A 25,126-nucleotide genomic window follows, 5' to 3' on the forward strand; every position below is an offset into this window, starting at 1 on the left:
GTATTGTATATCAATGTGTGTCTAAATGTCGATAGTCGCAGCCGTGCTTCGCAGTGGCACCAAACTCGTCGCACTTTGTCGGGTCCTTACTTGTTACACCCCGATGCTGGGCAACCATATCACATTACGAACGCCACCACCGACTCACATCCCGTTCCACAGATCCCTCCCGTTTGCTGCTGCCGATGCTCTCAATTTTGTCGGCGTACTCGCACAACCGTTTCCGGAATTGCAAGTGTGTAGGACCAACATGTGCCATGCCCGAAAGACATCAAAACGATCATCCGTTTTCAAGTGCTAGGAACGATATTAATAGCCCAAACACTTGTCTGCTTGTGTTGCTTAAAACGAGGCGTCATGACCGACGAAGCTCCTCTCAAGCCATTGACTCCAAATCCCCCGTCCGCCAAGAATCCCCACGACGAGGAGGCAGGCGATGACGTGCACGCCCCGCTCAAGGCCGCCACCTCCCACGGCCGGCGGGACTCGCTCACGCACATGAAGACGTTTGCCAACATCACGATCACCAAACCCATCATGCCCATGCTCAAGTCGTTGAAAGAAGCCCCGAATTTCCGCCACTCGTCGTTCTTTGAGACGTCCACCGTGAACAAGAAGCACGACGAAGCTGGCCACAAGCGCCTGAATCAATAGTACGACGATGCCTACTTCGAATTGACTTGACTTTGATGCCTCTTGCATGGTAGCATCCTCTACGACGTCATTGGGCAAGGAGCGTTTGGCAAGGTCCGAAAAGCGTACTGGCCCGAGCGTGAAAAGTACTACGCGGTCAAGATCATCAACAAAAAGGTGGGGCCCCACACAACGAAACCACAGTTGAGTTCTCATAGTGTATCTGGGTGTAGCACGTGCGCCGGTTGTCGCGATCGAAGAGGGGGCCAGGGGGCGACGGGCTTGAAACCATTCGCAAGGAGTTTGCCATTTGGAAACAACTTGTCCACCCAAACATTGTCAAACTCAAAGAAGTCATCGACGCCCCGCGTACGAGCCAATTCACACTAAACCAACAAGTCTCAATTGCTTCGTGGTAGAAAGCGAAAAGATGTACATGGTCAGCGAATTGATTGAAGGGGGTTGTGTGGTCGACGGCGAGACGTTCGTATTCATAACGTGGTCACATGGCGCTTGACAAATTGCTGTAGAACTTGTACACCTCTCGAGGAAGAGCAAGCGAAACGCTTCTTTTGCCAACTCGTGAGGGCGACATATGATCCCTGTCCATGTGGACGTTCACCACGTTTGGGGGTTGTGTAGATTGAAGGCATCGACTTTTTGCACTTTCACAAAATCATCCACCGAGACGTCAAGCCCAGCAACTTGCTCTGCGGAAGCGACGGCGTGCTCAAGATCACCGACTTTGGCATGTCGCATGTGTTTGAGGACGAAAACGACGACTTCCGACAGACCGTCGGCACCGGACCGTTCCTTGGTACGTACGCCATTCAATTCCTTCAGGATGAATAAACTGCGACTAGCGCCGGAAATGCTCACTGGTGGCAAGTTCAAAGGAAGGGTAAGTCTCTCCATATGCACGAACGTTAGTACGAAACACCCCACCAATTAACGATTGGTCGTCGTAGCCCGTGGACATTTGGGCTTGTGGCGTGACCTTGTATATGTTTGTGTACGGGCACTTACCGTTCCAAGCTGACAGCCTCCCCGACTTGTATGACAAAATCAAGGTGAGTCTGCGCGTTTTTGATTTTCGTTGCCACCGAACAGTTGGAGTAGAGCCATCCCGTGGCCTACCCCACGGACGTTAACGGTCGCCTAGTGGACGCCGATTTGATCGACCTGTTAAAAGGCGTAAGTGCCTCGCATTTACGTCAAAACGTAACATGCTACTGATTCTGTAGATCCTGCATCGAGACCCCGACACACGGCTGACCACCAGTGGAATTCGGGTACTGAAAGAAGCCATTGTCGCCTCCTAAAGATCTCATTGGAATGTCCATTTTGTGCAGGCCCACAAATGGACCCAAGCGATGTTTAATCGGGTTGCGAGTGTAGTCACTATGGAGCCGATTTCGCTGACCCCGGAGAGCATGATCTCGGCGATTTCGCCCATTCATTTGTACGAGCGATTGCATCAAAAGATCAAGGCTCTGGTCATGGCCAAGTACGTGTACAAATTACGACCTTGCCTTTGTCGAAAAAATGATATATGATGGGGATTTGGATCTAGTAAATTGGGTCAAGGGATGCAAAAGCATGAGCGCATCTCGTTGCCGACGTTGGCTAGTCCTGACAAGGCCACGGACGACCACACACCGCATGTAAAGGCAGGAGTCAGCTCCCCACAAGAAGTTCCCTCTGCACCCAAGCCCACAGCTTCGCACTCGTCTCAGAATCCGTCTCCACGCTCGTCGTTTGTAAAGAGTGGAGGGGGGGCGACCCCTCCAGAAGGATCCAAGCACCCCGTTGTGGTGGTGCTGAAGGACACGATTGTCTTAGACAACGACGACACGACCAACCAAGCGACCGCATCGTTGAGTCCAGCCCAAAGTGCTTCAAAACTGGCCGCGGCAACCATATCCTCACTCGTGGTGAGTGAGCCCGTAGGCTAACGACTGTAGAACATCAGCATGTGGATCAAAAATTCTGAAACTAAATTAACGACAACTGGGGGTTTGTTCGCACAATCCAATGTGTTTACGAACGGGGAGGGTCCTTCTTAGACGGTGATAGCTTGAACGGCAGCCCCAGTTTCTTGGGCGACAAGGTGAACACTTTGGCGAACTTGTGCGTCTACCAGAGTAATTTGAGTGAATACTCAGATTGGAACTTGACGCACGATGGACTCGGATACGACCGCCGGGGTGGACGCGCGCTTGTCAAACGTCAGGCGCGGGGGTTCGCGACTAAGGATCACGTCGGTGGCTTCCTGCAAGAGACCATGCCATCATCACAATGGAAAGAAAAGAGAGCTACGTACGGCCAAGCCCAACTTTTCCCCCAGCGTCGTGAGTGGCAAGTCCGAAGACGGGGTGCTCGTGTAGAATTCACACACTTCGCACTGCCGAATGGCGCGGCAGAGGCGGCACTTCTCATGCGTCAGCGCTTCCCCCCGTCCGTAGCTAGGCAACAAACAACGTCGTTATGTTAGGGCTGTTGGTATAGTTGAGACGTACAGTTGAAAGCACTTGGCGTACGCGTCGTACTGGCGAAGGATCGTGGCGTTATCGGGGTCGGCTTGTATGGCTTTGAGGTAGTGGTCGTGGGTAGACCTTAGAAACGAAATGAGGACAATTCATCAGCGATGAAGTGGGACGGACGTGGCACTCGGCAGGGGCCGCATGACCACCAGAGTGACGTTCTTGGCGCATTGCACGGTCGACACGTGGCCAACGTAGTTGAACGCGTTGTACACCCCAAATACGTCGACCTGTTGTCTTCCAAGGTTAGGGGATGCACCTTCGACTGGCATATTGCATGTCGTACTTGAGCCAAGTGCAAATAGCGCTTTCCCTTGACTTGGATGCGAATGTACCTACATTTGGTATGCTGCTTTGAGAAGGACGAGGGCAACCAGATACGTGAAACGTCATAACGACACACACACACCTGCCAACCGTGCCCGTAGACGGCAAGACCCACTCTGTGAGTCGGTGGTTGTCTGCGAATTGCGCACTGGCATTGCTCTGGGCGCGGCCAGCTTTGAGGCTACGCAAGTTGTCAAATCCCCAACAACTAACACCAAATAGGTCGTATATTATAGTACCTGGCACTGCCCACAGAGTCGTCGAAAGGGACTTCGCTCACGAGAATCCAAAACGGAAACAGACGACTCGTGAATTCGTCGCGCCGTCGGGATGTGTCCACCGGCTGATCCGTTCGATTCCACACCTACCCGCCGCCATCCTCCATCAGCCTCATGCCATCCCAACCAAAAATGCTAGCCCGTTGACATGGTGAAATATATTTATATATAAATATACCTTGATGCGTTCCAAAACAGACGCTTGCCCCAAGTCCACCTCCCACCACGGATGGTCGTCGTACTAGAACCAGAGTTGAGTCACCAAAGCAGGGAATCTTTTTTGTACCTGGGTATGCATGCACGTGTGCAGGGTGCCGCTGCGATTGCCGTCGACGGCGAGGTCTGCGTCTTGTTGGTTGTACACGCTGCTCTGTCGGGCACGCTTCCCCACCGCCAAGTTGTACGGGGCCACATGGAACGCCCGCAGCAATTCCGGCGCTTCAATCACTCTCCTCTACCGCAGACGCATGTCATATACCTAAGATGGTCGACACAAGGTCAACTTACGTCGGCAGCATGCCCCGTGCACTCGTTCGTGTTTTGACCCCACGTGTAGAGCTCCCCCGACAGAGTCACGGCGGCCGTGTGCCCGAAGCCACAGCACACGTCTCGCACGGGGGTGCCGCGTAGCTTGGACACGATCGACCACGTGGGGGTGAAGTGCATCAACGGTCCGGAGCTTCCACACACATATACATCACCCCCTGCACACCAACATGATCACCTACTAAGTGCAGATACTATTGATTCAAACCCGAGATTGTTTCCACATTGCCGTCCACGTCCACCCGAATCTCAGTGGTCAACGCAGAATGCGAATTCCCACACGAAACCTATAGTCGTGTTTAGTAAACCCAAATGAATGGATGACAGCAAGTGGGGTACCTACCTGGGCGACCAATACCCGAGCCAACGACACTACGAGCGTTGGCACCACGACCATGTCTTGCACTCGCTCGCCGAGCCCCAGGCGCCCGCCATTGGCACAGCCCCACATGTACAGGTCCCCGTCCGTGCTCACTGCGCCCGTGTGCGCCCGCCCACACGACACTTGTCTACCGCCGCCCCCCATGCATTTCAACAGAGCTTCAGCAAAATGGCTTACCGAAAGCGCTTGCGGTTCGGGAAGGGCACTAGCATGGGGTACATGGCGAACTGCTCATACGAGTCATCCAACAGCCCCACACCCAATTTGCCCGTGGACGCCGAGCCCCACGAGTACACGTGTCCGTCGACACTGACGGCGGCGCTGTGGTCGAACGCACACGCCACGTCTTTCACGAACACCGACTGAGGAGAACCAGTGAAGCTTCACACTGTCATTGTCATCAGACTGCTATAACCTGGAGGGCCATCACTCGGCTGGGGTGGTCGGCGTCCGCGTTGATGATTCCTTCGAGGGACTTGCCATGGCCCAAGCGACCGCTGATGCCCACGCCCCACGAGTACAACGACCTACGACAGAATTGACGTTCGTTTGTACACATCCCCCATCTCTGGATAGGTGGGTTTAGAGTGCGTTGGCTACCCGTTTTGGGACACTGCGCACGCGTAGGATTCCCCCGCGGCGATTTTCCACACCGCCTAGTGCATCTATGGTGACGAAATATGGTCAATTAGAATGGACACGAGTACGGAAGAGCCTCGAGGGGGATGCAGCGGGGGGCCCCTACAAGAAGAAACACAATGTCAGTATGTATATGTACATCCGAGCACGTTGTCGGTTCCAGAAGTGACCTGGATGTGACGCCGTTCAAGTCGATGACTGTGGAAGTACTTCGGGGGGTGTATTCGGGGCACATGTCTTCCAGTTGCACTCGTTTACGCGCCACGCATGCCTCGAATGTGTCCTCCTGCACAGCGTTAAGACCAGACAGACATGATCAGCACCTCTCTGCACCTTCAATCGCGCTTCGTTTAGCTTGTTCTCGATCGCTTGGGCCTTTCTTGCAGCTTCTCGTCGCTCGAGCTCCCGTTTCAGAGGCAGGTACTACACGCGCGGCGTATATATGAAGCTAAATATCACATTGATATGGTTTGCTTCGTACAGAGTCCAACAGAATAGCCTTTTCGGGGATCTACAACTCGACTCATGTTAGTTGTGGGGTGTGATAGAAGAGCGAATTAATGACACCTCTTCAAATGATTTCGTCTTCTTCTTGGCGCGCAACTCGTTCGTGTCCTACGTAGAATTATTTGAGGCTATTGCATCGCTCATGTTTGTTTCTTGCTTGAATGAAGAAGTCCATTTGCTTAATCCCGCGTTGGGCTTCCTCTGTGCACATGTCTGCTTCAATGAGTAACAAGTCGCCCATGAGATCGACCAGCTCTTGCTTGGTTGCCCTCTCACACACAACCCCCCGAGCCTTCCCAATGACGTTATCCTTAGTTTTCATTCGTCGCATGTTGCTGTCGTACAGTAATGGAGCTGTGGAGGTTCTTGTGGTCGAGTTTCGGTAGCAACACTTGGTGCATGTAGATGATGCGGGTCGAGTAACTCGGTGGCGGGTCCCACTTGTCGTAGTACAGCACCACCCGTTTGTGCCTACTCGAGTCTTACTTCCCGTGGAACACTACACGACTAAGACGTACTTTTCATACTGCGCGTCTTCTGCGAGCTCTCGTACCCGCTTGTCCTCGAGTTTCTTGGTTTGAGCTTCGACTTCCACTGCCACGGCCTCGGCCACCTTATACTTTTCCATCAAAACAACACGAAACGTTGTGGTCGTACAAATCTCGGCGCCGCCATCTTAATCAACTCGGATCGGCTCGTGAGCATCCGCATGCGCTCCACTTCCTTGCGCGTGGCTTCGCTCTCGTCGACGACTGTCGTTGCGTCGTCGTCGTCGTCGGCTTCAATGCCTTTCCACCACTTGTTTTGACCTCCTATACATGACATTTGTTTTGCCCACGCCTTCCCAGTGGTGGTAGCAATGCATCGGACCCCAACAATAGATTTGACCGGATGCCGTCACAGCGTACGCAACATTGTCTGATATCGCCGCCTAGGATACAAGTGCTCAATATGCCGATGCAATGTTTGTAAGCCAAGCCACCTGCACGACTTGACGCCCCCACAACCAGCCAGTGTTGGTCATCGGGTGGATGTCCTTGAAGCGCAAGCTCCGAATAAACGCTCGATCGTCCAGGAACTTCTGGTTCAGGAGCTCCAGTTCCGACTCTTCAGCGTCGTCGTCCTTGTTCTCGTCGTCTTCGGTCCTCGAGGTCGACCCGCCTCTGTCATCCGTCGTTTGCTTGGCGTGCCACGCCGCCCGGATCAGCTTGGGGGGACTCACACGATTCTCGTCATACGTGACGTTTTCCGGCCGCCTTCTCATCATTGGTAGTTTGTTTTGCTCGACCGTTGGAACGGCAGGGGCGGCGGCAGCCGCTGCTGCGGACTTGGCCTCGGCCAATTTTTCCTTTCGTTTCTGAATGTAGTCGGGCGTGACAAGTCGTTGTGGTTGCTCATGTGACGAAAGGGATGAGGGAGGATGGATGGTTGACGTCTTCAGCTTTAAATCCGGAGGCACATACGTCGGCAGCACGCGCGACTGCCTACCGAGATCCCATTGTTGAATACATGTCGTAGTAGTAGTTGCTGTTTGAGGTACAAGTACCAGATTTCGCTCACGTGCGTGTAGCCATCGTACACGAGTGCATCCCTTGCAGCTGGGTCGCCATTGAATTGTCCTGTGAAATGACTTTCGTTGGCAGGTACTACCACTTGGATGCAAATGTTTTCTCGTAATGGTTACCATGTTGCCCGGAGCCAAGGACGTACACTTGTCCAGCGGCATCCAACGCCGCCGCCAGTTCATCTTGCGCGCGCAACGCGGCCTTGGCGGCCAACGTGCGTCGGCGGATCTTTTCGAGCTGCCACTCGTGGAACCACTTGGCTTCGTCCATTGCTTCATCTTCGCGCCGCTCTTCTTCATCCAGAGCTTTCTCCAGAATTTGCATGTGCGTTTTCCGCGTGGCGTATTTCGGCACGTCCACGCCTCGTGACACCAGTTCGTGCTTGATATTGGCGCACTGCAGCCACATGGCTCGAAATTCCGAGTACTACCGCGGGCGAATTGAAGTGCAAATTGCACTTTAAGACGAACGTTCGGTCGTCGTACCTCTATAAACCCGCTTTTGTCTGTGTCATACTTGAGAAACAACCGCTCTTGCTTGGCGTCCGTGACGCTAAAGCCAAAGTACTCGAGGGCGTCGGCGAATTCAAGCTCGTCCAGCTGCCCCGACCCGTTCGAATCAAACAAGTGGAATGCGTCTTTGGGGGTTAGGAGTGACGACGGCGAGAACCTGATACCACCAGGACTGCAGTAAAATATCATTTGGAAAGTGGTCGATTCTACCCGAGCGAGTTGCCCGTCGTCGGGTCCACCATAAACATGGCCATCTTGAACTCTTCCATGTCGATTTCACCGCTGCCATCTTTGTCGCACGTGTCGAAGATGCGAATGGCCTTGGCATCGCTTAATTTGATGCCGAGTTGGGGCAGCTACCACATGCAAATCACAGCACTTAACATCATTTTGTCTTGACCGGGATGGTACCATTTTCAGAAACTCGTCGGTGGAAATCATGCCGGAATGATCTTCGTCAAACTTGACGAACATTTCTTCGGGTGTCATCTACAAACGTGTCATCAGAGGACGGATTAGTCCAAGTGAGCATCCTATTCTCACGTACTTTGGACAATAACGCGTCGACGTTGCGCGATTTGTACACCTCGTCATCTTCGGACACATCGTCTCGGTCGTATCGTTCAATGGCCGCGTCGTCGTCACTGGCGTCGCTGTCTTCGCCAAACAAATCCATATCGTTGACGAGTTTCTTGGTCACCGACGTGTCCGCCGCATCACGCAGGACAGTGCTGCCCGACGTAGCCGGTGGCGCATGTGGATCGTCAGCGTGAACTTGCAAGGCTACTTTACGTGGTGACCTGCATCCTTTGAACAGTCCCATGGCTGCTGTCGCGGCGACCTGGCATCAACTTGACAGTTTCAGAATACGTCCAATGAAAAAGCAACAAACAAGTACTCCCAGAGGAATAACGCGAACGTGGAGTGAATGATAATGAATTATAACAGAAATAATATCGCATTCATAACTCCCAAATAGGCCTGGATTTTGCGTTTATGTAACATATTGTAGAATTATAATCCGATGCCTACGAGTCGAGTTACATTCCTTCCACGGCAGCGTCTCGGAAAAAGTGTTCTTAAATTGGACTTTTACGTTAACGCAAGAATTGCAGTTACGTATAATTGCTGTGTTAACGTAATAGTCCAATTTAAGGTGCTCGATGTGCTCAATCCAATTTAAGGTGCACGCGAGTTAGCCAATCAATTCCTACAAAGGCAGTTTTTAACCTAACCGCCCAAAAAATACTAGTATGCAAATTGATATATATACAAAGACTAAGCTGAAAATGGTGCACCTTAAATTGGACCGCTTGTTTTAAGCTGTTTAAGTATGGGCAAACAGTTATTTTTATTTCAGGGTACCAATAAATAAATAAATAAATCTAATTATAATAGTACTTGTAACTCTGTATTCTTACGACTATTAATATTGAATAAAAGTATGTCAAAAGTTCAAAATCGTAGTACGTCAACATGGCGGTGCTAGTGTGGCTTCTGGCCACGGCGTGCGTCCTCTTTCGAGCGCAGGCATCCAGCGATGCCATTGAGAATCTTGGCGATGATTCGTTCTCTTCCACAATCCAGGAATCCAATTCTGTCTGGCTGATTGACTTTTACGCTGTAAGCCTACAACCACGGCTAGCTCGACATATCGATTTGACTGTCTTGTGATGATAGCCATGGTGCTCGTCATGTATTCAGCTGGAGCCTCTCTTGGAGGAAGCGGCAGTAGAAGCCAGTGGCTTCCTTCGCGTGGGTACGTGGCATCACCATGTACTCGGCCTCATCCAAAGATCATTGAGCAGCAAAGGTGAACGTGGACGCGAATCCGGCCCTGCAAGCACGATACGAAATCGTGCGCTACCCCACTCTCATGTACGGTCGATGGAACTCGCGGCTGAACCAAGTCGAGCTCAAATCGTACCCTGGGGACCGCACCGTGTCCTCGCTCGTCAAGTTTGGCAAGCGGTTGTCGGCCGACGTCGTGAGCACTGTGAGCACGAAAGCAGATTGGCAGCGGTTCTTGTCGGTGGATGGCTCGATGCTGTTCTTGGGCTTCCAGGTGCATATATTCGATCAGTCAGTCTTTCGAGTCTGTATGTTGCGCAAAGAAACCACATGCGCCATGCTAGCACGAAGACAACGCACCGCCGTCGGACCTCGTGGCCAAGTTCCATCGGGAAGCGTCGCAGTTCCATAAGCACCACGTACGTCCTTCCGCTTTGAGGGCCATAGATTCATGACTAACACATGTGTGTGTGAGCAGGTCTTTGTATCAAGCAACGAGCCCGCGATCTTGTCCAAGTTCGCCAGGTACCTACACCCGTTCCTTGGTTGCTTACTAAGTCTGAAGTTAGACCTGCTCCATTCATTGCCCGCGTTGATGCCAATCAAGACGAGCCGTTCTACTACGACGGCGACCTGCCCTTCCCCTCGGTTCGTCTTCGACTGTACAATTTCTTAGTTCCATTGCTGATCGTATATGGCAGTGGGTGGAGAAGAATCGATACCCAAGCTACGCGGCGTTCGAAGCGTCCAACGTTAAACACATTGGGTGGTTTCGCATCCTCGTGATCGGGTGCTACGTGCCTGAGAAGCACCCTGGGTTTGAATCGACCATGCAGTCGCTGGCATCGTACACGACGTCGCCGCTGTCTCGCGCCCACCAGGACCACTTCGCCTTTGGATGGCTCAACTCGGAACGGTATGAGCACTACCTCACCAAGTTCTTTGTCTACCCCGAGCAAGCGCCGACGCTGTTTGTGTGGAACATGCAAGTAAGCAAGCACATCACTAGTGTCAATCGAACTTTGATATAATCGACTAACCCTGGTAGGACCAAGTGTTTTACAATTACGAAGGCCGTCCTACCGACGACGTCGACGCTATAGCGGCGTTCTTGACCAATGTGCTCGCCGGAAAGGAGCCTGCGATCGCCCAAGGCAACTACTTTATCAAGATCTACAGGTACATGGTGCGCGAGTCCCCATGGTCGCTGCTATGGCTCGTGCCCATGGGCTTGGTCGGGTTCTTCTTGGTCTGGGGCTGCGCGGCCATGCGGTTCCATGACTCTGCCGCGGAAAAGAAAGCGTTGGACCAGTCCCTACATCCTGCCGGACGACGCACTTCCCCGTCGAAAAAGGCCGAGTAAATCCAGAGGGAGCCAACATACCTCAAAGTAAATCAACTCGCTAGTAGTAGTCCAGGCCTCGCCAACTACAGTAAACTGTTCCGTGGACCCTATCTCTAGCAATAGTTGAGACAGTCATACGAAATTGACTTTTTTCTTCATTCAGGGGGAGTTTGCATGTAACCGTTCGTGTCAAAGAATACTAGTAGTCACTCACATTTCCCATAATATATTATAAGTGTGTGCACACAACTCGTAGCACTACTAACTACCACGCCACATCCACAGCCTTGCCGGCCGACCCGCAGTCCGTCGACGCTGTCGCGCACGAAGCCGCCCCGTCGTCCGCCTCGGCGTCCTCCACAGCCACACGAAAGAGGCGGTTGCCAAACTTTTTGTACAGCGGGATGATGCCGCCGCCGTTGAGCAGCTTTTCTTCAAAGAGGGACATTTGAAACCGAAACACTTGACCCTCAACGTGGATCGTGCGCCCGCGCATCTCGATGCGAATCGGCACGTTGGGCTGGGCCAGTTGGTAGAACGTGTCGTCCGTGATGACGATGCCGACCAAAGCAAACATTTGCACGTTGCGAGAGAAAATGTACCCAAATGACTTGGCGATCACAGCTTTGACCCCGGCGCCCTTGAGACAGGTCACCGCCTGCTCCCGCGATGACCCGCAGCCAAACCCGTGACCGGCCACGACGATCGACTGCCCTTGAGCCACTTTGTCCCTACGACATATACCAATTTACAAACCGTTTTCAATAATATATATATATATATACCGAAAGTCGGGGTTTGTGTGCAGAAACGCCACTTTGCCAAGTGCTTGGACGTCGTTCTCGCACAAGTACTCGCCAGGCAAGATCGCGTCCGTGTCGATGTTGTCGCCAAACACTTGGGCGCGACCTTCCAGCACCCCCGCGGCGTGTTCGGGGGACGAAGCCGCCGCCGCCTCCCCGGTCGATTTGACTGCTGGTTCCGGCAATTCCGGCGCCGGGACGGCCACGACCAGCGGCGGCAAACTGATGTTTGCTGGCAGGTACGACTGCAATCTTTCAGGAGTGATGAGCTTGAGGAACGGAGTGGGATCTGCGATCGCCATGCCAAAGCTGGACGCGGCCACTGTCACCGCGGACGCGAGGTGGCCGATGCTGCCTTTGCCCATGCGGTTGCGGTAGTTCCGGTTCTGACTCGTGAGCCACACGTGGCCCTCCTTGGCCACGTCCGCGGCAATCCCGAGGCAAAAGCTGCAGCCGGGGGCGCCCACCGTGAAGCCCGCCTGCTCATAAAACGCCAGCAGGCCCTCGGCGCGCAAGTGGTCGATGATCACCTGGCTGCCAGGCGTCACGCGGCGCTCGCCGTGGGCCACGGGGGTCAGCCCCTGCTTCAAGCACTGCTCCAGCACCAGCGCGCCCAAAATCAGGTCCTCTTCGGCGGTGGTGCACGCGCCGATGAAGCAACCGTGGAGCGGAGTGTCCAAGACGGCGCTGACTGGCTGGACGTTGTCCGGGGACGGAAACAGCGCGATCTGCGGCTCCAAATTCGCCAAGTCGATCTGAAACACGTCGGCGTAGGTGGCGTCGGGATCGGCTCGGAAGTAGAGCGCGTCTTGGTTGTGCGAGTCGCGGCCGGCAATGTACGCTTGGGTGCGCTCGTCCGCGGGAAAGATGCCGGCAATGCCGCCGAATTCTGCAGTCATGTTCGCAATGGCAAAGCGGGCGTCGCACGACAGCGGCGCAATATTGCCCGACCACTCGACGCAGCGGCCGATGGCGACGGTGTTGCACTTGAGCTGACCCAGCGTGTACAACATGATGTCCTTGCCGCCCAACCCGAACGGCGGAGCGTTGACAAACTCGATTTTCACGGTTTCCGGCACTTGAATCCATGTTTCCCCCGTCACCAGCGGCATCACGACGTCCGCGGCGCCCAGCCCGATGGCAAACGCGCCCAATCCACCAGTGGAGCATGAGTGACTGTCGGCCCCCACGACCACTTGGCCCGGCTGCGCGCGTTGGCGGTAGAATTCGGTGTGCAAAATCGTCGTGTTTGGTTTCTGGAAGTTCGTCAACTTGGCTTCGGCCGCGAAATCCGTGGACGCTTGGATCATCATTTGTTGGCGCGGCAAGTGGTTCACGCGCGGGTCGACGGTATGGTCGACGGCAAGCCAGAAGCGATCGTTGCGCCAAATGCGCGGTCGTCCCATGTCCTAGTTATGCATTGTGAGAATATGGGAACCCCGTGACGAAGAAAAGCAGGGTTGAGAATTACCGAGTACGTCTTGTCCATGGATTTCCATGTGATTTCACACGCGAGCGTCCACTGAGTCTTGACACAGATCATCTGTCCCGGTTCGACGAATGGGTGCTTCAAGCCCACGGCAGAGTGCGTGAGGATCTTCTCTGGCAGCGTCATCGGACGCTTCTTCGTCGCCGCCATGTTGGCCGAAGTAGTGTTGGGCATGGCAATGAAAAAATGGAAATGTGGACAAAGCTCGCTGTAGCAAAAGGTGATTGCGCAAATCGGTGTTGGATACACTTTAAATAGTGTATGAATCATACAAACATACAGTACAATTTGATTGCGCAATGTAGGGGTCGGGGTGCAACTTGAATTCAAAATAGTGTGACCGATTCAGCGGAAAATTCCCTGTGTAACTGACGCTTTGAAACGCCTGGGCAACGCAGCATCATCGTTTCTCACCATGGCTAAAGGCAAGGTATCACGGGTAGATGCAAGTGACACCAGTACGATGCAGACTCTACGGGCAGCAACCACAGCGACGGCCAAGACTACCTCGGACAGCCGGACGACGGACAAGCCGGCGGGTATCATTGGAGACGGCGCACCACCGCCCGTCCGACTCACGCCAGCGTCAGGAATCGGGTTCAACACCAACTTGCGCGACATGCTTCTGTACGTGAACAAAAACGAAGTGATCTACGCCATTGGCAAATACGTGGCGCTGCAGAACATCCACAGCCAAAAGATGTCATTCTTCGAGCCACCGCCTTCCAAGGACCACGACTCGACGTCGTCGGTTCGTCTGGGGGACATTTGCGCCTTGGCAATCACAGTCAAACGCAACTACGTTGCGATCGGACGGAGCGCGCACTCGAGTCTGCGGCGTACGGAGAGCTCCATCTCAATCTACTGCCTCAAGGCCCCGAAAGAGGTGTACACATCGTCTTGTTTCACTCCATGTCGTCATGTTGCTTCCTCCAGGGTGACGATTCTGCCCGATGGTCCCGTCTCACACCTATCCGAACCCTCACGTACGACACCCACAGCTTCACGTCAGTGGCGTTTTCCCATGATGGCAAGTTCGTGGTCGCACAGTCGACAACGTCAGAATGGACGTTTGCGTTGTGGGATTGGACCCGCGCCCGCCAAGTGGCCGTGGCCGAAGCGCATTCCAAAGTAAGAATAAGCAAATCGAAATCTACTCTTGGAACTTGTTCACATAAACCACCGAAAGGTCACGCGCATCTGCTTCAACCCTGTGGACGTGGCGCAGATCTCAACTTCTGGCGGCGTGCATTTGCGGCTGTGGCGACTCACAGAGCCCACGTGTCGGCCGTTCGCGACCTTCAACTCGGCCAACTCGGCCATTCGATATGTGGACCACACGTGGGTGGGGACCACCGACGGCATCGTGGCCGTGCTCGACAACGGCGACGTCCAGTTCTTTCGCAATGGTGAGCTCCTGCGCACGATTCCAATGCTACACCATGGACACGTACTGCAGTGTGTCCAGTCGTTCAAAACGAGGTACTTTGCAGCTTTCTTGATGGATCCTGAAGGAAAGGTTGGGTAGTGTTGTGGTGGGCGGTGATCGCGGGTGGCTGTCCGTGCTCGAAGTGGACGCTTTCAATGGCGCCGACATCCACATGGTCAAACGCATGCGAATCGACTCCAAGTAGAGTCCACTCATATATTTGATTGTGCATATGTTCATCATTGGGGTAGGGAGCCGGTGCTGGCGCTGTCCATGGACGCAGCTGGCACGGGCTTTATGTGTGCCACGCCCAGCTACTATGGCGCGTATGACTTGTCCAACTTGTGCCTCTTGCGCGAAGACGACGAAGTACGTACGCCAACATACATCCCCCTCATAACATCAAGCTATCGTTGACCTACTTTGCATGTTTCTTTGGGTGGTCGTAGTTTGTGACTCTTATGACGTTTACGGCGCTGCCTCGCCTGGTTTCGGTCACGACGCTGGCCACTTCCAGCCGCAAGCATGTGGTGGCGGTCACGGGCAAGCGGTCGACGGGCGCCACTCTCGCGTGTGTGTACGGACAGGCGGACACCCGCGGCCTCTTGCACCACACGTTTGTGCACGTCGTCCCCACGTGCATAGACTTTCACCCGTCGGGATTTGAACTGCTCCTCAGCGTTAGGTACACACGTCAGCACTTTCGTAGATATCCTGGTGTATGATGACCTTAAAAATGACTGGCTGCAGTGCGCAGCTCCACATTTACCACGTGCTGTACGATTCGATTCGCCTGGCGTTCGAAGTGGACGTCAAGCATGCATCCACGGTCGCGTACAGCGGCGGAGGCAACTACTTTGTCGCGTTGGTTGACGACAAGAGCATCTACGTGTACCGCAACTTTGGCGGCCTCGAGCCGTCCCTCGTCGCCGTGTGTTCCGGTATATACTGCACACTTGTCAGCGTTATACACTGTCTTTGAAGCGGAGTTTGACGTATTTTTGGTATTTGGAAGGACGGGAAGCCAACGTGTTGTGCCTCCGGTGGGGCCTGGACGACGCTCGCTTTTACAGTTCCGACGACTGCGGTGCCCTGTTGGAGTGGGGCATGGGTTCTGACGGATCGTTTTCCGCCACCCAAGCCACGTCCACAGGCCCGTCAACTGCTGCTTCCACAAGTGTGTACGACCGCGCGCTCGTGTTTTCGTCGCTCGCGGTGACGCGCCATCCGTCGACCAGCCATGCGCTTTTGGCGGCCAGCTGCACGTCAGACGCGGACGTGTCCGTGGTGCACGTGTGGTGTGACGGCCGCCTCAACACGCCGCCGTTGAAATCTGCCGGCATCGACGCCAAGATCACCGTGCTCGAGTTCGGCCCCGCGTGCGTCGTGTGTGCCGGCACGGCCCACGGCAGTGTATTGGTATTTTCGTGGTACTTCTTCCGCCCTTGACCGCCAGATATTCGTTTACATTGTGTCCGAACAGGGAAGCGTCGGGTGGTGGGTTGAGTGTGCTGTCGGCAACTCCCGCCTGGTTTGATTTGAGCGTGGCGTCCATCTTGTCGTTGCGGAGTTGCTTGAACGACCGCGTGCTGCTGGCCGCCACCGTCGACGGGACTGTGATATCGTACACGGTGGACATCCCCGCGCCAAGCCCGCGCTTTCACGCGGACACTCTGCTTCCTGCACACACCAAAGCGTTGCATGTATTGCAAGCCGCGCCCGAAACGCAGTTTTCCGCGGCCTTGGTCACGGACGACTTGTGTTTGGTTCGTGTTTTATATGCTGCTTATGCCATCGATTCAGATTAATTGCATCGGGCGAATGTGTAGGTGGATCGAGCGAGTGTGGCGGAGCGCAGCCTGCGCATCACCGACTTGGAGACGGAAAAGGAACAGCTCAAGATGGAGAAGGAAATCCTGTCCAAGCTCAGCGCCGACCAATTGAGCTTGCTTGACCGCGAGCGGCAATCAGAGCTTCGACAGGCCAAGGCGGCGTGGGAAGCCAAGATGAAGGCCGTGGAGGGGGACATGCACACCAAGTCACACGACGCACACACGGCTATGTTGGAAATGAAACAAGAGCACGAACGGAGCTTGCAGACAATGCAGAGCATCTTCACGACCAAGTTGAGCGCTATGACCGACGTGTGTCGACAGCTGGAGCGACAGGTGGTAACTGAGAGGCAGCGGGTGGACGATGCCCGATTTGGCGGAGATGAGAGGCAGATGGTGCTGCGAGGCGAGTGGGAGGCGGCGATGGCGTCGACAGTCGCTACATACGATGCCAAAGTGGCGGCGCTGACTCACTCGTTGGACAGAAAGCAGAAAGAATACGACGAACTGTTGTCGCAAATGAATGACGACTCGCTCATTCACTTGGGTGCGATGCAAGCGGCGGTGGACAATGGAAAAGGTAGCGACTGTGCGCGCATGCATGGTGGCGAAGTTTGGGTTGTTGTGTCTGATGCATGGATTTAAGGGGGGTTGGAATATGTGCATTATTGAGTTTTGGATGGTAGCGGCCCAAGTATCGCAGCAGGAAGAGACCAAAGCGAAGATTTCGAGTCTGCAGCAGCAACTGCGCATGATGCTGAATGCATTGACGACGAAAGACGACCGCGTCAAACAAGCCACTTTGGAAGCGAACCGGTTGCATTTGGCCGTGGACGCTTTGAACTACGAGATCGCCCTGGAGCGAAAGACCGCAGCCAAGGCGGTGGCCGCGTGCTCGGTATTGGAGGCTCGCGTTGCCGACCAAGCGCGGCAGATTGAAGGGCTGGACGAGATGAATAATGCCAGGCTGTGCAAGCTGAAAACGATGCAGTCAGCCATAGCCACAAAGGAGCAGGATATCCACGGCATGCGCCGGTTTGTGGAGGAGCTGCACGCGGAGAACAGCGCCGTGGTCGAAGATGCCAATGAGATGGACGAGGCGCACGGGCAGATGAAGCGCAGGGTGGCGTTCTTTGAGCGGTCGGTGACCGAGTTGAAGCGGCAGCTGGTGGACGCCAAGGCGGTGACGACGGCGTGCTGTCGGGACTTGGGCATTCTCATCGAGCGCGAGCAGCACGGCACCCGCGTGAGTATCGACGACATTGTGAAATTGTACCACAAGTACGATTTCCGCACAAACAACAACCGCGTGGTGCGGCGGGAGATGGCGTCGGATGAGGCGGTGATCCAGGAGCTGACGAGGCAGAACAAATGTGTCGAGGACCAGCAGCGCAAACTTCGCACGCGGCTGGACGCAATGACCCATGAGCGACAAAAGCTCGTGTCGGTCTTTTCGACAGATAACACCAAGCTACTTCAAGAACTCAACGTGATGGCCCAGCGAAACCATGAGCTACAGGTGCGGAATGGAGTGTTGGAAGCCGACGCAGCCAAGCGTCTTCGAAAGGGCGGGGGAGTTGAGGGTCGAGGGGGGATGCAGGCGTCGCAGAGCCTGCCGGATCTACCAGTCGTCCCTGCTACGGGAGAATCGGAAGCGTCCAACCAAGTGGAGCCGACCACGACGACTGTAGTCGATGACCAAGGGCCACGCATTTACATTCCTTGCGGTGTAAGTGTGGGCGCCGGTCCTCAAAAAGCCAAAGATCTGTCGCCGTTGAAGCCCCTCCAACGGCCCCGCAGTAGCAAACCGAAGCAGACAACTCAACCGCGACCAGTCAATTCAATGGCTCAAACCAAACTGTACGCAAGACGTCGCCCCCAGTCGGCCCACCCAACCAAGTCCTACTAACACTGGAAAACCCGACCTTGGGATTCTGCTAGGAAAAATGTACTCGCAATTGAAATGTCTGGAATGCTCACGTATCGTTCAAACTTCCATTGAGGTTGTTAGAAGTAGGAATAAGCTGGACACTCTGAACCGGCTACGACAACAACATTTTCAACGCCAAGTCTTTCTTGACCACAACTTTGTCTGGTTTCTTGCCGTCGGCCTTGCTGTCGTCTTGCACGTGCACTTGCACGCCCTTGCGCACGCGAGTCTGATGGACTCCGCTCATTTGCATGCGCTTCTCCATCGAGCAGCGGTCGACGGGGGCCGTGCGCGTGCCTGCTTTGTAGTGCGCACCCCCTCCATACGCCTGTAGCGTTTCAACACTGTCGTCGTCATTTCTACTGTCGGGTTCGTTCTTCGTATCGTCGCCTTCGTCGTGAGAATCGGTTGACACTCGAACCTTTTCCAGCTTTGAATTCAACGACGAAATTTCGCGCTGCAGGTGTTCTTCCTCCATCGACAACGTCAAGGCATTCGGGCGTCCTCTTGCTTGCACCTAGGTGCAACCCAGTATGATGAGAATGCCACGAACAAGTCACTTGGGCCACTCTTACGACATCCGATCTCGGTTTTGGCTCGGCTGTCGCGTGCCGGGGAACAGCAACTGCCTTAGACAGGTCGAAAATGTCCCATGTGGCATCTCGAACGGCGGCGGATTTTGACGTTGCTTTGGAAGTTTGGGGGATTGTAGAGGATGCTTCTTTGGGTTTGGCTTCACTGGGAACTCCAGCTCGGGGAGGCGGGGGATCATGCGTATCGATCGGTCGTGTTTCTTTCGTTGGTGGTGGTATCACCTTTGCTTTGATCGTTGGAATTGGTTTGACTTCCCCGCCGTTGAATGGAGTGGGCTTGGACTCTCGTTCTAGCTCCGGGGTGACCGGGCTGGGCAGTCTACCAGTTGTGCTCACGCTGCTGGCCCGTTGTCCGTTGAATTTGCTTTCTGGAATTGCCGTCTTCGATTGAACTTGACTTTGTGGCAGTCTCGTGAGTGCCATTGGCTGGCTTTGTAGTTGTGATAACGCGTGGCGCTCTGGAGTGTTGTTGCATGGCTTTGTTTCTTGTGGGGCTGATTGTGGCATCCATTGGCGTGGCGCTGCCTTGTTGGCTTTCTTTGGCGACATGGCGATGGAGAACTCCAAACTATCAAGGAGCTTCTCGTCTTCATCGGAATTCGTATCACTGGATGCATCGTCGTCCAACTGTGGCGGATGAATTGTCCGCGCCGCGAACGAGGTCAACGTCGGTGGGGCCAACTTGTGCACCATGGGGGGCTTCATTGCCACAGTGGTCACGGGCGCCCTCTTGTGAATCCTTCACAATGCGTTGAGATGTCGAGAGTTGTTGAGATTGTGCATTGCTTACATTGAATTCTGATGGTCGGTCGCATCGTCATCTGCAGACCTTTTCACAGGCCCCGTGGTTTCTGGGTTGTCGTCGGATAGCTTTACATCCACGGCACTCCGTTTCTTCTGCACCGTGGACTTGTCTGAAGGCAGTCGCCTCCGTCCACTGTCGCCTCGGTCGGGAACTTGGTTAGTTGCGAATTTTCTACAACGAACAAGTGACTTGGGCGTTGTAGCTGATGTGGAGACGGATTTACTCGCGACGTAGCTTGCTTTCGAGTCGAACCAGCTTTTCCCGCTCCCATGCTGGCAACTTGGATGCGGTGTCGCGGTTTTGGTTCGACATGATTGAAGCGGTTTCGGATGTGTAACCAGATTTTCAGCTCTTAACTGTAAAACTGACTTATTTTGACTTCTATTTACCTCGAAGTATAAAAAAGTTCAGTGATATTAATACTCGGAGCAAGCTTAATTAATTCTGGATTGTTATTTCAAACATCTTGCCCTCTTCGAACGCCATGCCAGTCATCAATGCATCAGTCGCCGCGACTCTTTCCGCGCGAGGTAGACGCGCATTGCAGCCTGCTTTGTCGTACTTTCAACTTGCCCTCGATGCCCTCGCCCATGAAGCAACAGATGACGACTTGGACGGGTATGTGTCGGTCGCCATCTCGGAGAATCGGATTCTCGATGCCAACAAGGTAGGTTTGCATGCAGTCCAACACGAAAGCATATCAATTGACGCTATGTAGATGCTCACGAAATTGAACGAAAGCTGTGCCGCGGCGTCGCAGAAGTCGGGATTGGGCTACGACGACTTTACCGGTCGACTAGGTAAGTACTAAATGGATTGTACAACGATTGCCAGGTCACCAGTCTCATTGTTGTAACGTTATGGATAGCCTTTAAACAAGCGTATGCTTCCTTCGTCAAGGAGACGCTTCTGAAGCCTCACAGCACCACGAAAGCCATCGACCCAACCCACTTGGCCATCTCCAGCGGCGTGGGGTCACTCTTGGCGCACTTGAGCTCTCTGCTTCACGACGAAGGCGATGCGGTGCTCCTACCCACGCCCGCCTACGGCGCCCTCTACAACGACTTCTTCGTGTCGTCGGGCACGAAAGTGATCGACGTGCCAATGACGCCCACGTTCGACATCACCACCGATGCGTTGCAAGCGGGGTACGACCAAGCGGTCCTCGCCGGCCACACCCCCAAGTCTGTGCTTCTCCTCAACCCCGAAAACCCCCTCGGCATCATCCGAAGCAGCCAGACGCTGCGGGCGATCTCCACCTGGTGCGAACACCACCACTTGCACCTCATCGTGGACGAAATCTATGCCAACTCGATCCACTCGCCCGAGCAGAGTCCCCATGCGTTTGAGTCTGGCGCGACCATCTTCGACACGTCCGTGGCCTCGGCCTCGTTCGTGCAACTGCCTCCGCACGTGCACATTCTGTGGGGGCTGTCGAAAGACTGGGCCGCGTCCGGCCTCCGCGTCGGCGTCGTGTACACCGGCAACCCCGACCTCCTCCGAGCGCTGTCGAACGTCTTGTACTTTTCAGGCGTGTCCAACTACCTCCTGGACGGCCTCGCGCTCGTCCTAAGCGACTTGCCGTGGTCCACATCGTACATTGCCGACAACAACCGCGACCTTCGCCACTCGTACACTCAAGTGGCGTCTGTCTTGACCAAGTTCAAAGTGCCGTTCGTGCCGGCCCCCGCTGGCATGTTTGTGTGGGTGGACTTTTCGGCGTTCCTGGACACCCCCACGTGGCACGGCGAGCGGGCGTTGACGGATGTCATGTTTGACAAGTGCAAGTTCATCATGACCCCGGGCGAGGCCCAGCACGCGCCGACACCAGGCTTCTACCGCATCTGCTTTGCGTACAACACGCCCAAGGCCGTGGTGCATGGACTCACGCGGACCCTGACGTTCTTGACCACGCAAAAGTAATACTACGAGGCTGCCTTTAACTTCATATTAACGTTAGTAGTATCATCGTGTTTGACAGGTATAAAATATAAACATGTTTCATGGTTGGAATGCCAGCTCAGCACATGCAGCGAGAGACATAAAGTGTACGTACGTGCTAGAGCAACCAATAATGCCAGCTCAGCACATAGACACATACACGTACGGTAAGCGTGCGTACGTACGTGCTAGAGCAACCAATGTCCAACAAGGTGGATCACTGTGACTAAACTCCAGAGTAACTTAAAAAATAGGGAGATGCGGGAACTGGGCGAAAACTCATTACTCGAAGTTCATGCAAGGCATTCATGGTTGACGGAAGCCTGAGTTTTCATGTCCAGTTCCCGCATCTCCCTATTAACACTACCGGTGACGTTGTCGAAGATGGTGACTTTGGTCTACTGTAACGCTAAGCATCATTGCTGCCTGCATCCACTACAACAAAGACTACAACGGTGCAAAAGTGTTCATCGTGCTCCGTCTCAGAGAGAATGCTGAGGTGGGGTCCATCACTACTGTATATCGCCGTGTTCACAGGTAGCTAGCTAGCTATATGTAGCACTGCCTTCGTATGTAAACAAGGTCCCATCATAGAAAGTTGGGTCTTTATGTGAAGGCAGTGAGTGCTACAACTGACAGTGAACAAAAGGTTGTCAAAGCATCTACACAACGCGCTTTGGGTTGGGAACTCCCATCAATGCGGGCAGCCTGCATCCTTATATGCCCTGGATGATGTAGGGCATTATACTCGTACAAAGACGCTCCTCATCAGTCGACTTGTTGATCCACCCTCGATCGCCGCCACTTCCTGCGGCTTGCGTCGCTGCCACGTCACCTGTTGTGGTTTTGGCCACGTGTCTGATGGTGGTCACTTTTTCTACTCTCAGTTTGTATGGGAAATCGAAGTCGTAGTTCGAAGTTTCGAAAGATTCGAAGTTGCACAACCAAGGTGTCGTGACGTGTTCCTCACATTCACGTTATGCGCGTCTTGTGCTTGGCGCTGGCGAGTGCGGCGGCAGTCTTGGTACGCTCCGTCTACCACCGCCACCTCTTCCACCACAACTACCTGTCTCATGCATGTGACTAGTCTGCGGATGCAGCTGCGTTGCCCAAGGCCGAAGTCGGCAAAGTAACCATTGCGGCAGAAAACGCATTTGCCAGCGGTGACATGAAAAAGGTAAAGTGCACTAGTGCTGCATCTTGTAATCAATGCATGCACAGGCCATCTCGCTCTACTCGCAAGTCCTTGAAGTGGACCCGAACGAACGGTTGTACTACAAGCGGTACCGTGCGTACCTCGCTGAACGCAAATATGCCTCGGCCCTGGCGGACCTCACGTCCGCGGTCAAATTCAAGCCCACGTACACCCAGGTGAGTCTACCTCATCCAGGCTGTACCGTTGGCTTCATGTGGTCCTCCAGGGATACCTGCAACGTGGCCGGTTGAACTTGATGACGGGCAACTGCGCGGACGCTGTCGAGGATTTCACCAAAGTCGTCGCGTAAGAGTCACCAGCATCATCCGAAATATACCACGACGCTCTATAGATTGGACCCTAATAATGTTGGCGGCAACGACAACCTGGCCAAGAGCCACGACTGCGCGCATCACCTCACGCATGCCGCAGAAGCGCAGGTCTGTCGCCATGTGTAGCTAGCCATCTCTCACACTTTTCTAACCATTGCATCCCTTCACTGCAGGCAACTGGCAACTTTGACAAGGCAGTGCAGTCCCTCACCCACGCCATCGACAACTACGCCGTGTCGAGTCCGTCACTTCTCCTTCAACGAGCCGAACTCAAGTACGACTGGCGCGTCCTCGTCACACTATTTCACAGTATATATCTTGTTTCCAGCGGATTCCTCGGCAAAACGTTCGACTTGATCGCCGACACCGGCAGCATTCTACGCATCGAGCCGGGCAGCCTCTCGGCGCTCAACCTGCGCGGCGAAGCGTACTACTCGCTCGGCGACATCCAGTCGTTGGAGGCAGCCGTGACACACTTTCGCCAGGGGCTTCAGTTCGACCCAGAGCACAAGGCCATGAAAGCCTTGTATAAGAGGACCAAGAAATTGCTCAAACTGATCGAACACGCCCGCGTGGCGGCTGAATCCCACCAGTAAGGCGAAAGACCATTCTTACGCAGAGCAACTTGCCGACAAAGAAACATGTAGATATGCGGAAGCGGTGGACGACTTGGAGGTGGCTGTGGGGCTGGACCCGAGCCACAGCGCCTTGAACAAGGACCTCAACTTCAAGCTGTGCGACGCATATGCGCACTTGCAAAAGCATGTCCAAGCGAAAGCCGCGTGCGCTGCCGTACGTTTTACTCGTTCGCATCCCACCACGTTTTTCCAAATGGACAATGCACACACCACGCGTTATTCGAAATGGATGATCATGGCCGAGGTGTGTGTTTAGTCGTTGCACGTGCATGAAGAGAGTGCCGACGTCCACGCCAAGCTGGGCGACGTGCTGATCAACTTGGAAGAGTACGACGAGGCCGTGCGCCACCACCGCCGCGCCGTCGAGCTGGACGAGAACGACCGATCGGTAAGACATGTACATGCTCAAGCATGTGCTCATGGCGGCGTACAGTTCCACGAAGGCCTTCGACGTGCGGAAGCCGCGCTGAAGCAGAGCAAGACAAAGAACTACTACAAAATCTTGGGTGGGGTTTCTCGTTGCGGAGAATTCCACCGACTTGATGACGTTTTGGCTAGACATTCCTCGAGATGCTTCCAGCCAAGCTATCAAGAAAGCGTACAGGAAGAAAGCGCTGGAGTGGCATCCCGACAAGCATGCGGACCGTGGGGTATGTATGACCACAAGGTTGAGGAGGTAGAGATGTTGACTGACTGGTCTGGTTGTAGGACGCGGCGTCAGAAGAAGCAACCAAGAAGTTCCAGGAGGCGGCGGAAGCGTACGAGATCCTCTCGAACGAAGGTACGCAGTGGAAAAGGGAGGTCGTCCTGTGTTAATGGATGGCTGTAGACACCCGAGCGAGGTACGACCGAGGCGAAGACGTGACGGGCAACCCGCAGAACCAGCAACAGAACCCGTTCCATCAAGGAGGGAACTTCCACTTCCACTGGGGATAAGTAAGCTACGATAGCAGAATGAGGAGTGCCGTGGACGTCAAGTTGATAAGCATCATGTGGTACATAATACAGTTTGTTTCTGCTTATACTTCGAAGTAAGTGCAACTGGCTGATAAGTACTCACACATACATTCC

General features: G+C 54.2%; 8 protein-coding genes across 10 annotated transcripts; 5 read left to right on the plus strand and 3 right to left on the minus strand.

Moving 5' to 3' along the window:
* The first annotated feature begins 36 nt into the window (after nt 1-36).
* On the plus strand, nt 37-2,750 carry H257_01217 (CAMKK/CAMKK-META protein kinase). The gene is made up of 13 exons (XM_009824308.1): nt 37-235; nt 296-653; nt 708-810; nt 867-1,002; nt 1,053-1,116; nt 1,164-1,215; nt 1,276-1,450; nt 1,497-1,534; nt 1,602-1,703; nt 1,753-1,827; nt 1,878-1,925; nt 1,986-2,140; nt 2,207-2,750. Coding segments are annotated over exons 1-13 (1,689 nt in total). The 5' UTR covers nt 37-234; the 3' UTR covers nt 2,589-2,750.
* Nucleotides 2,674-8,755, minus strand: H257_01218 (hypothetical protein; the record flags this gene model as incomplete). Its single annotated transcript, XM_009824309.1, has 33 exons — nt 2,674-2,769; nt 2,816-2,905; nt 2,957-3,098; nt 3,153-3,248; nt 3,297-3,406; nt 3,463-3,511; nt 3,586-3,684; nt 3,743-3,867; nt 3,960-4,022; nt 4,068-4,235; nt 4,289-4,485; nt 4,536-4,614; nt 4,671-4,836; nt 4,887-5,071; nt 5,125-5,236; nt 5,310-5,365; nt 5,417-5,450; nt 5,519-5,634; nt 5,682-5,771; nt 5,830-5,859; nt 5,916-5,963; nt 6,013-6,147; nt 6,200-6,326; nt 6,374-6,468; nt 6,513-6,667; nt 6,726-6,786; nt 6,838-7,339; nt 7,402-7,474; nt 7,540-7,846; nt 7,906-8,089; nt 8,143-8,288; nt 8,344-8,421; nt 8,480-8,755. The coding sequence occupies 33 exons, from the start codon at nt 8,753-8,755 to the stop codon at nt 2,674-2,676; spliced, it is 4,290 nt and encodes a 1,429-aa protein (XP_009822611.1).
* A 635-nt stretch (nt 8,756-9,390) lies between these two features.
* H257_01219 lies at nt 9,391-11,223 on the plus strand. Of its 2 annotated transcripts, XM_009824310.1 has the most exons (8): nt 9,391-9,555; nt 9,613-9,691; nt 9,741-9,997; nt 10,068-10,142; nt 10,202-10,248; nt 10,293-10,371; nt 10,425-10,712; nt 10,772-11,223. In XM_009824310.1, exons 1-8 carry the CDS (start codon nt 9,409-9,411, stop codon nt 11,084-11,086), a joined length of 1,287 nt encoding a protein of 428 aa, XP_009822612.1. In that variant the 5' UTR covers nt 9,391-9,408; the 3' UTR covers nt 11,087-11,223. The 2 variants fall into 2 exon arrangements, with proteins under 2 accessions (XP_009822612.1, XP_009822613.1); XM_009824311.1 differs by having other exon boundaries at nt 10,425-11,223.
* A 44-nt stretch (nt 11,224-11,267) lies between these two features.
* H257_01220 (hypothetical protein) lies at nt 11,268-13,541 on the minus strand. The gene is made up of 3 exons (XM_009824312.1): nt 13,343-13,541; nt 11,854-13,280; nt 11,268-11,799 (listed from the first exon to the last, which is right to left on the minus strand). The coding sequence occupies exons 1-3, from the start codon at nt 13,532-13,534 to the stop codon at nt 11,334-11,336; spliced, it is 2,085 nt and encodes a 694-aa protein (XP_009822614.1). The 5' UTR covers nt 13,535-13,541; the 3' UTR covers nt 11,268-11,333.
* Nucleotides 13,542-13,823: 282 nt separating this feature from the next.
* On the plus strand, nt 13,824-18,600 carry H257_01221 (hypothetical protein; the record flags this gene model as incomplete). Its single annotated transcript, XM_009824313.1, has 11 exons — nt 13,824-14,246; nt 14,297-14,491; nt 14,550-14,842; nt 14,889-14,990; nt 15,041-15,158; nt 15,239-15,474; nt 15,540-15,730; nt 15,805-16,219; nt 16,273-16,555; nt 16,619-17,201; nt 17,308-18,600. The coding sequence occupies 11 exons, from the start codon at nt 13,824-13,826 to the stop codon at nt 18,528-18,530; spliced, it is 4,062 nt and encodes a 1,353-aa protein (XP_009822615.1). The 3' UTR covers nt 18,531-18,600.
* Nucleotides 17,275-20,272, minus strand: H257_01222 (hypothetical protein). The gene is made up of 4 exons (XM_009824314.1): nt 20,173-20,272; nt 19,935-20,120; nt 19,127-19,883; nt 17,275-19,068 (listed from the first exon to the last, which is right to left on the minus strand). The coding sequence occupies exons 1-4, from the start codon at nt 20,259-20,261 to the stop codon at nt 18,664-18,666; spliced, it is 1,437 nt and encodes a 478-aa protein (XP_009822616.1). The 5' UTR covers nt 20,262-20,272; the 3' UTR covers nt 17,275-18,663.
* Nucleotides 20,273-20,393: 121 nt separating this feature from the next.
* Nucleotides 20,394-21,967, plus strand: H257_01223 (hypothetical protein). The gene is made up of 3 exons (XM_009824315.1): nt 20,394-20,616; nt 20,668-20,749; nt 20,818-21,967. Exons 1-3 carry the CDS (start codon nt 20,434-20,436, stop codon nt 21,870-21,872), a joined length of 1,320 nt encoding a protein of 439 aa, XP_009822617.1. The 5' UTR covers nt 20,394-20,433; the 3' UTR covers nt 21,873-21,967.
* Nucleotides 21,968-22,834: 867 nt separating this feature from the next.
* On the plus strand, nt 22,835-25,079 carry H257_01224. Of its 2 annotated transcripts, XM_009824317.1 has the most exons (13): nt 22,835-22,914; nt 22,978-23,067; nt 23,112-23,261; nt 23,312-23,391; nt 23,438-23,525; nt 23,591-23,691; nt 23,746-24,009; nt 24,065-24,209; nt 24,312-24,443; nt 24,489-24,561; nt 24,614-24,705; nt 24,764-24,836; nt 24,885-25,079. In XM_009824317.1, the coding sequence occupies exons 1-13, from the start codon at nt 22,870-22,872 to the stop codon at nt 24,989-24,991; spliced, it is 1,440 nt and encodes a 479-aa protein (XP_009822619.1). In that variant the 5' UTR covers nt 22,835-22,869; the 3' UTR covers nt 24,992-25,079. The 2 variants fall into 2 exon arrangements, with proteins under 2 accessions (XP_009822619.1, XP_009822618.1); XM_009824316.1 differs by having other exon boundaries at nt 24,489-24,705.
* Nucleotides 25,080-25,126: the final 47 nt, after the last annotated feature.

This window comes from Aphanomyces astaci (assembly GCF_000520075.1).
Source record: "Aphanomyces astaci strain APO3 unplaced genomic scaffold supercont1.2, whole genome shotgun sequence".
Classification (NCBI taxonomy): domain Eukaryota; phylum Oomycota; class Saprolegniomycetes; order Saprolegniales; family Verrucalvaceae; genus Aphanomyces; species Aphanomyces astaci.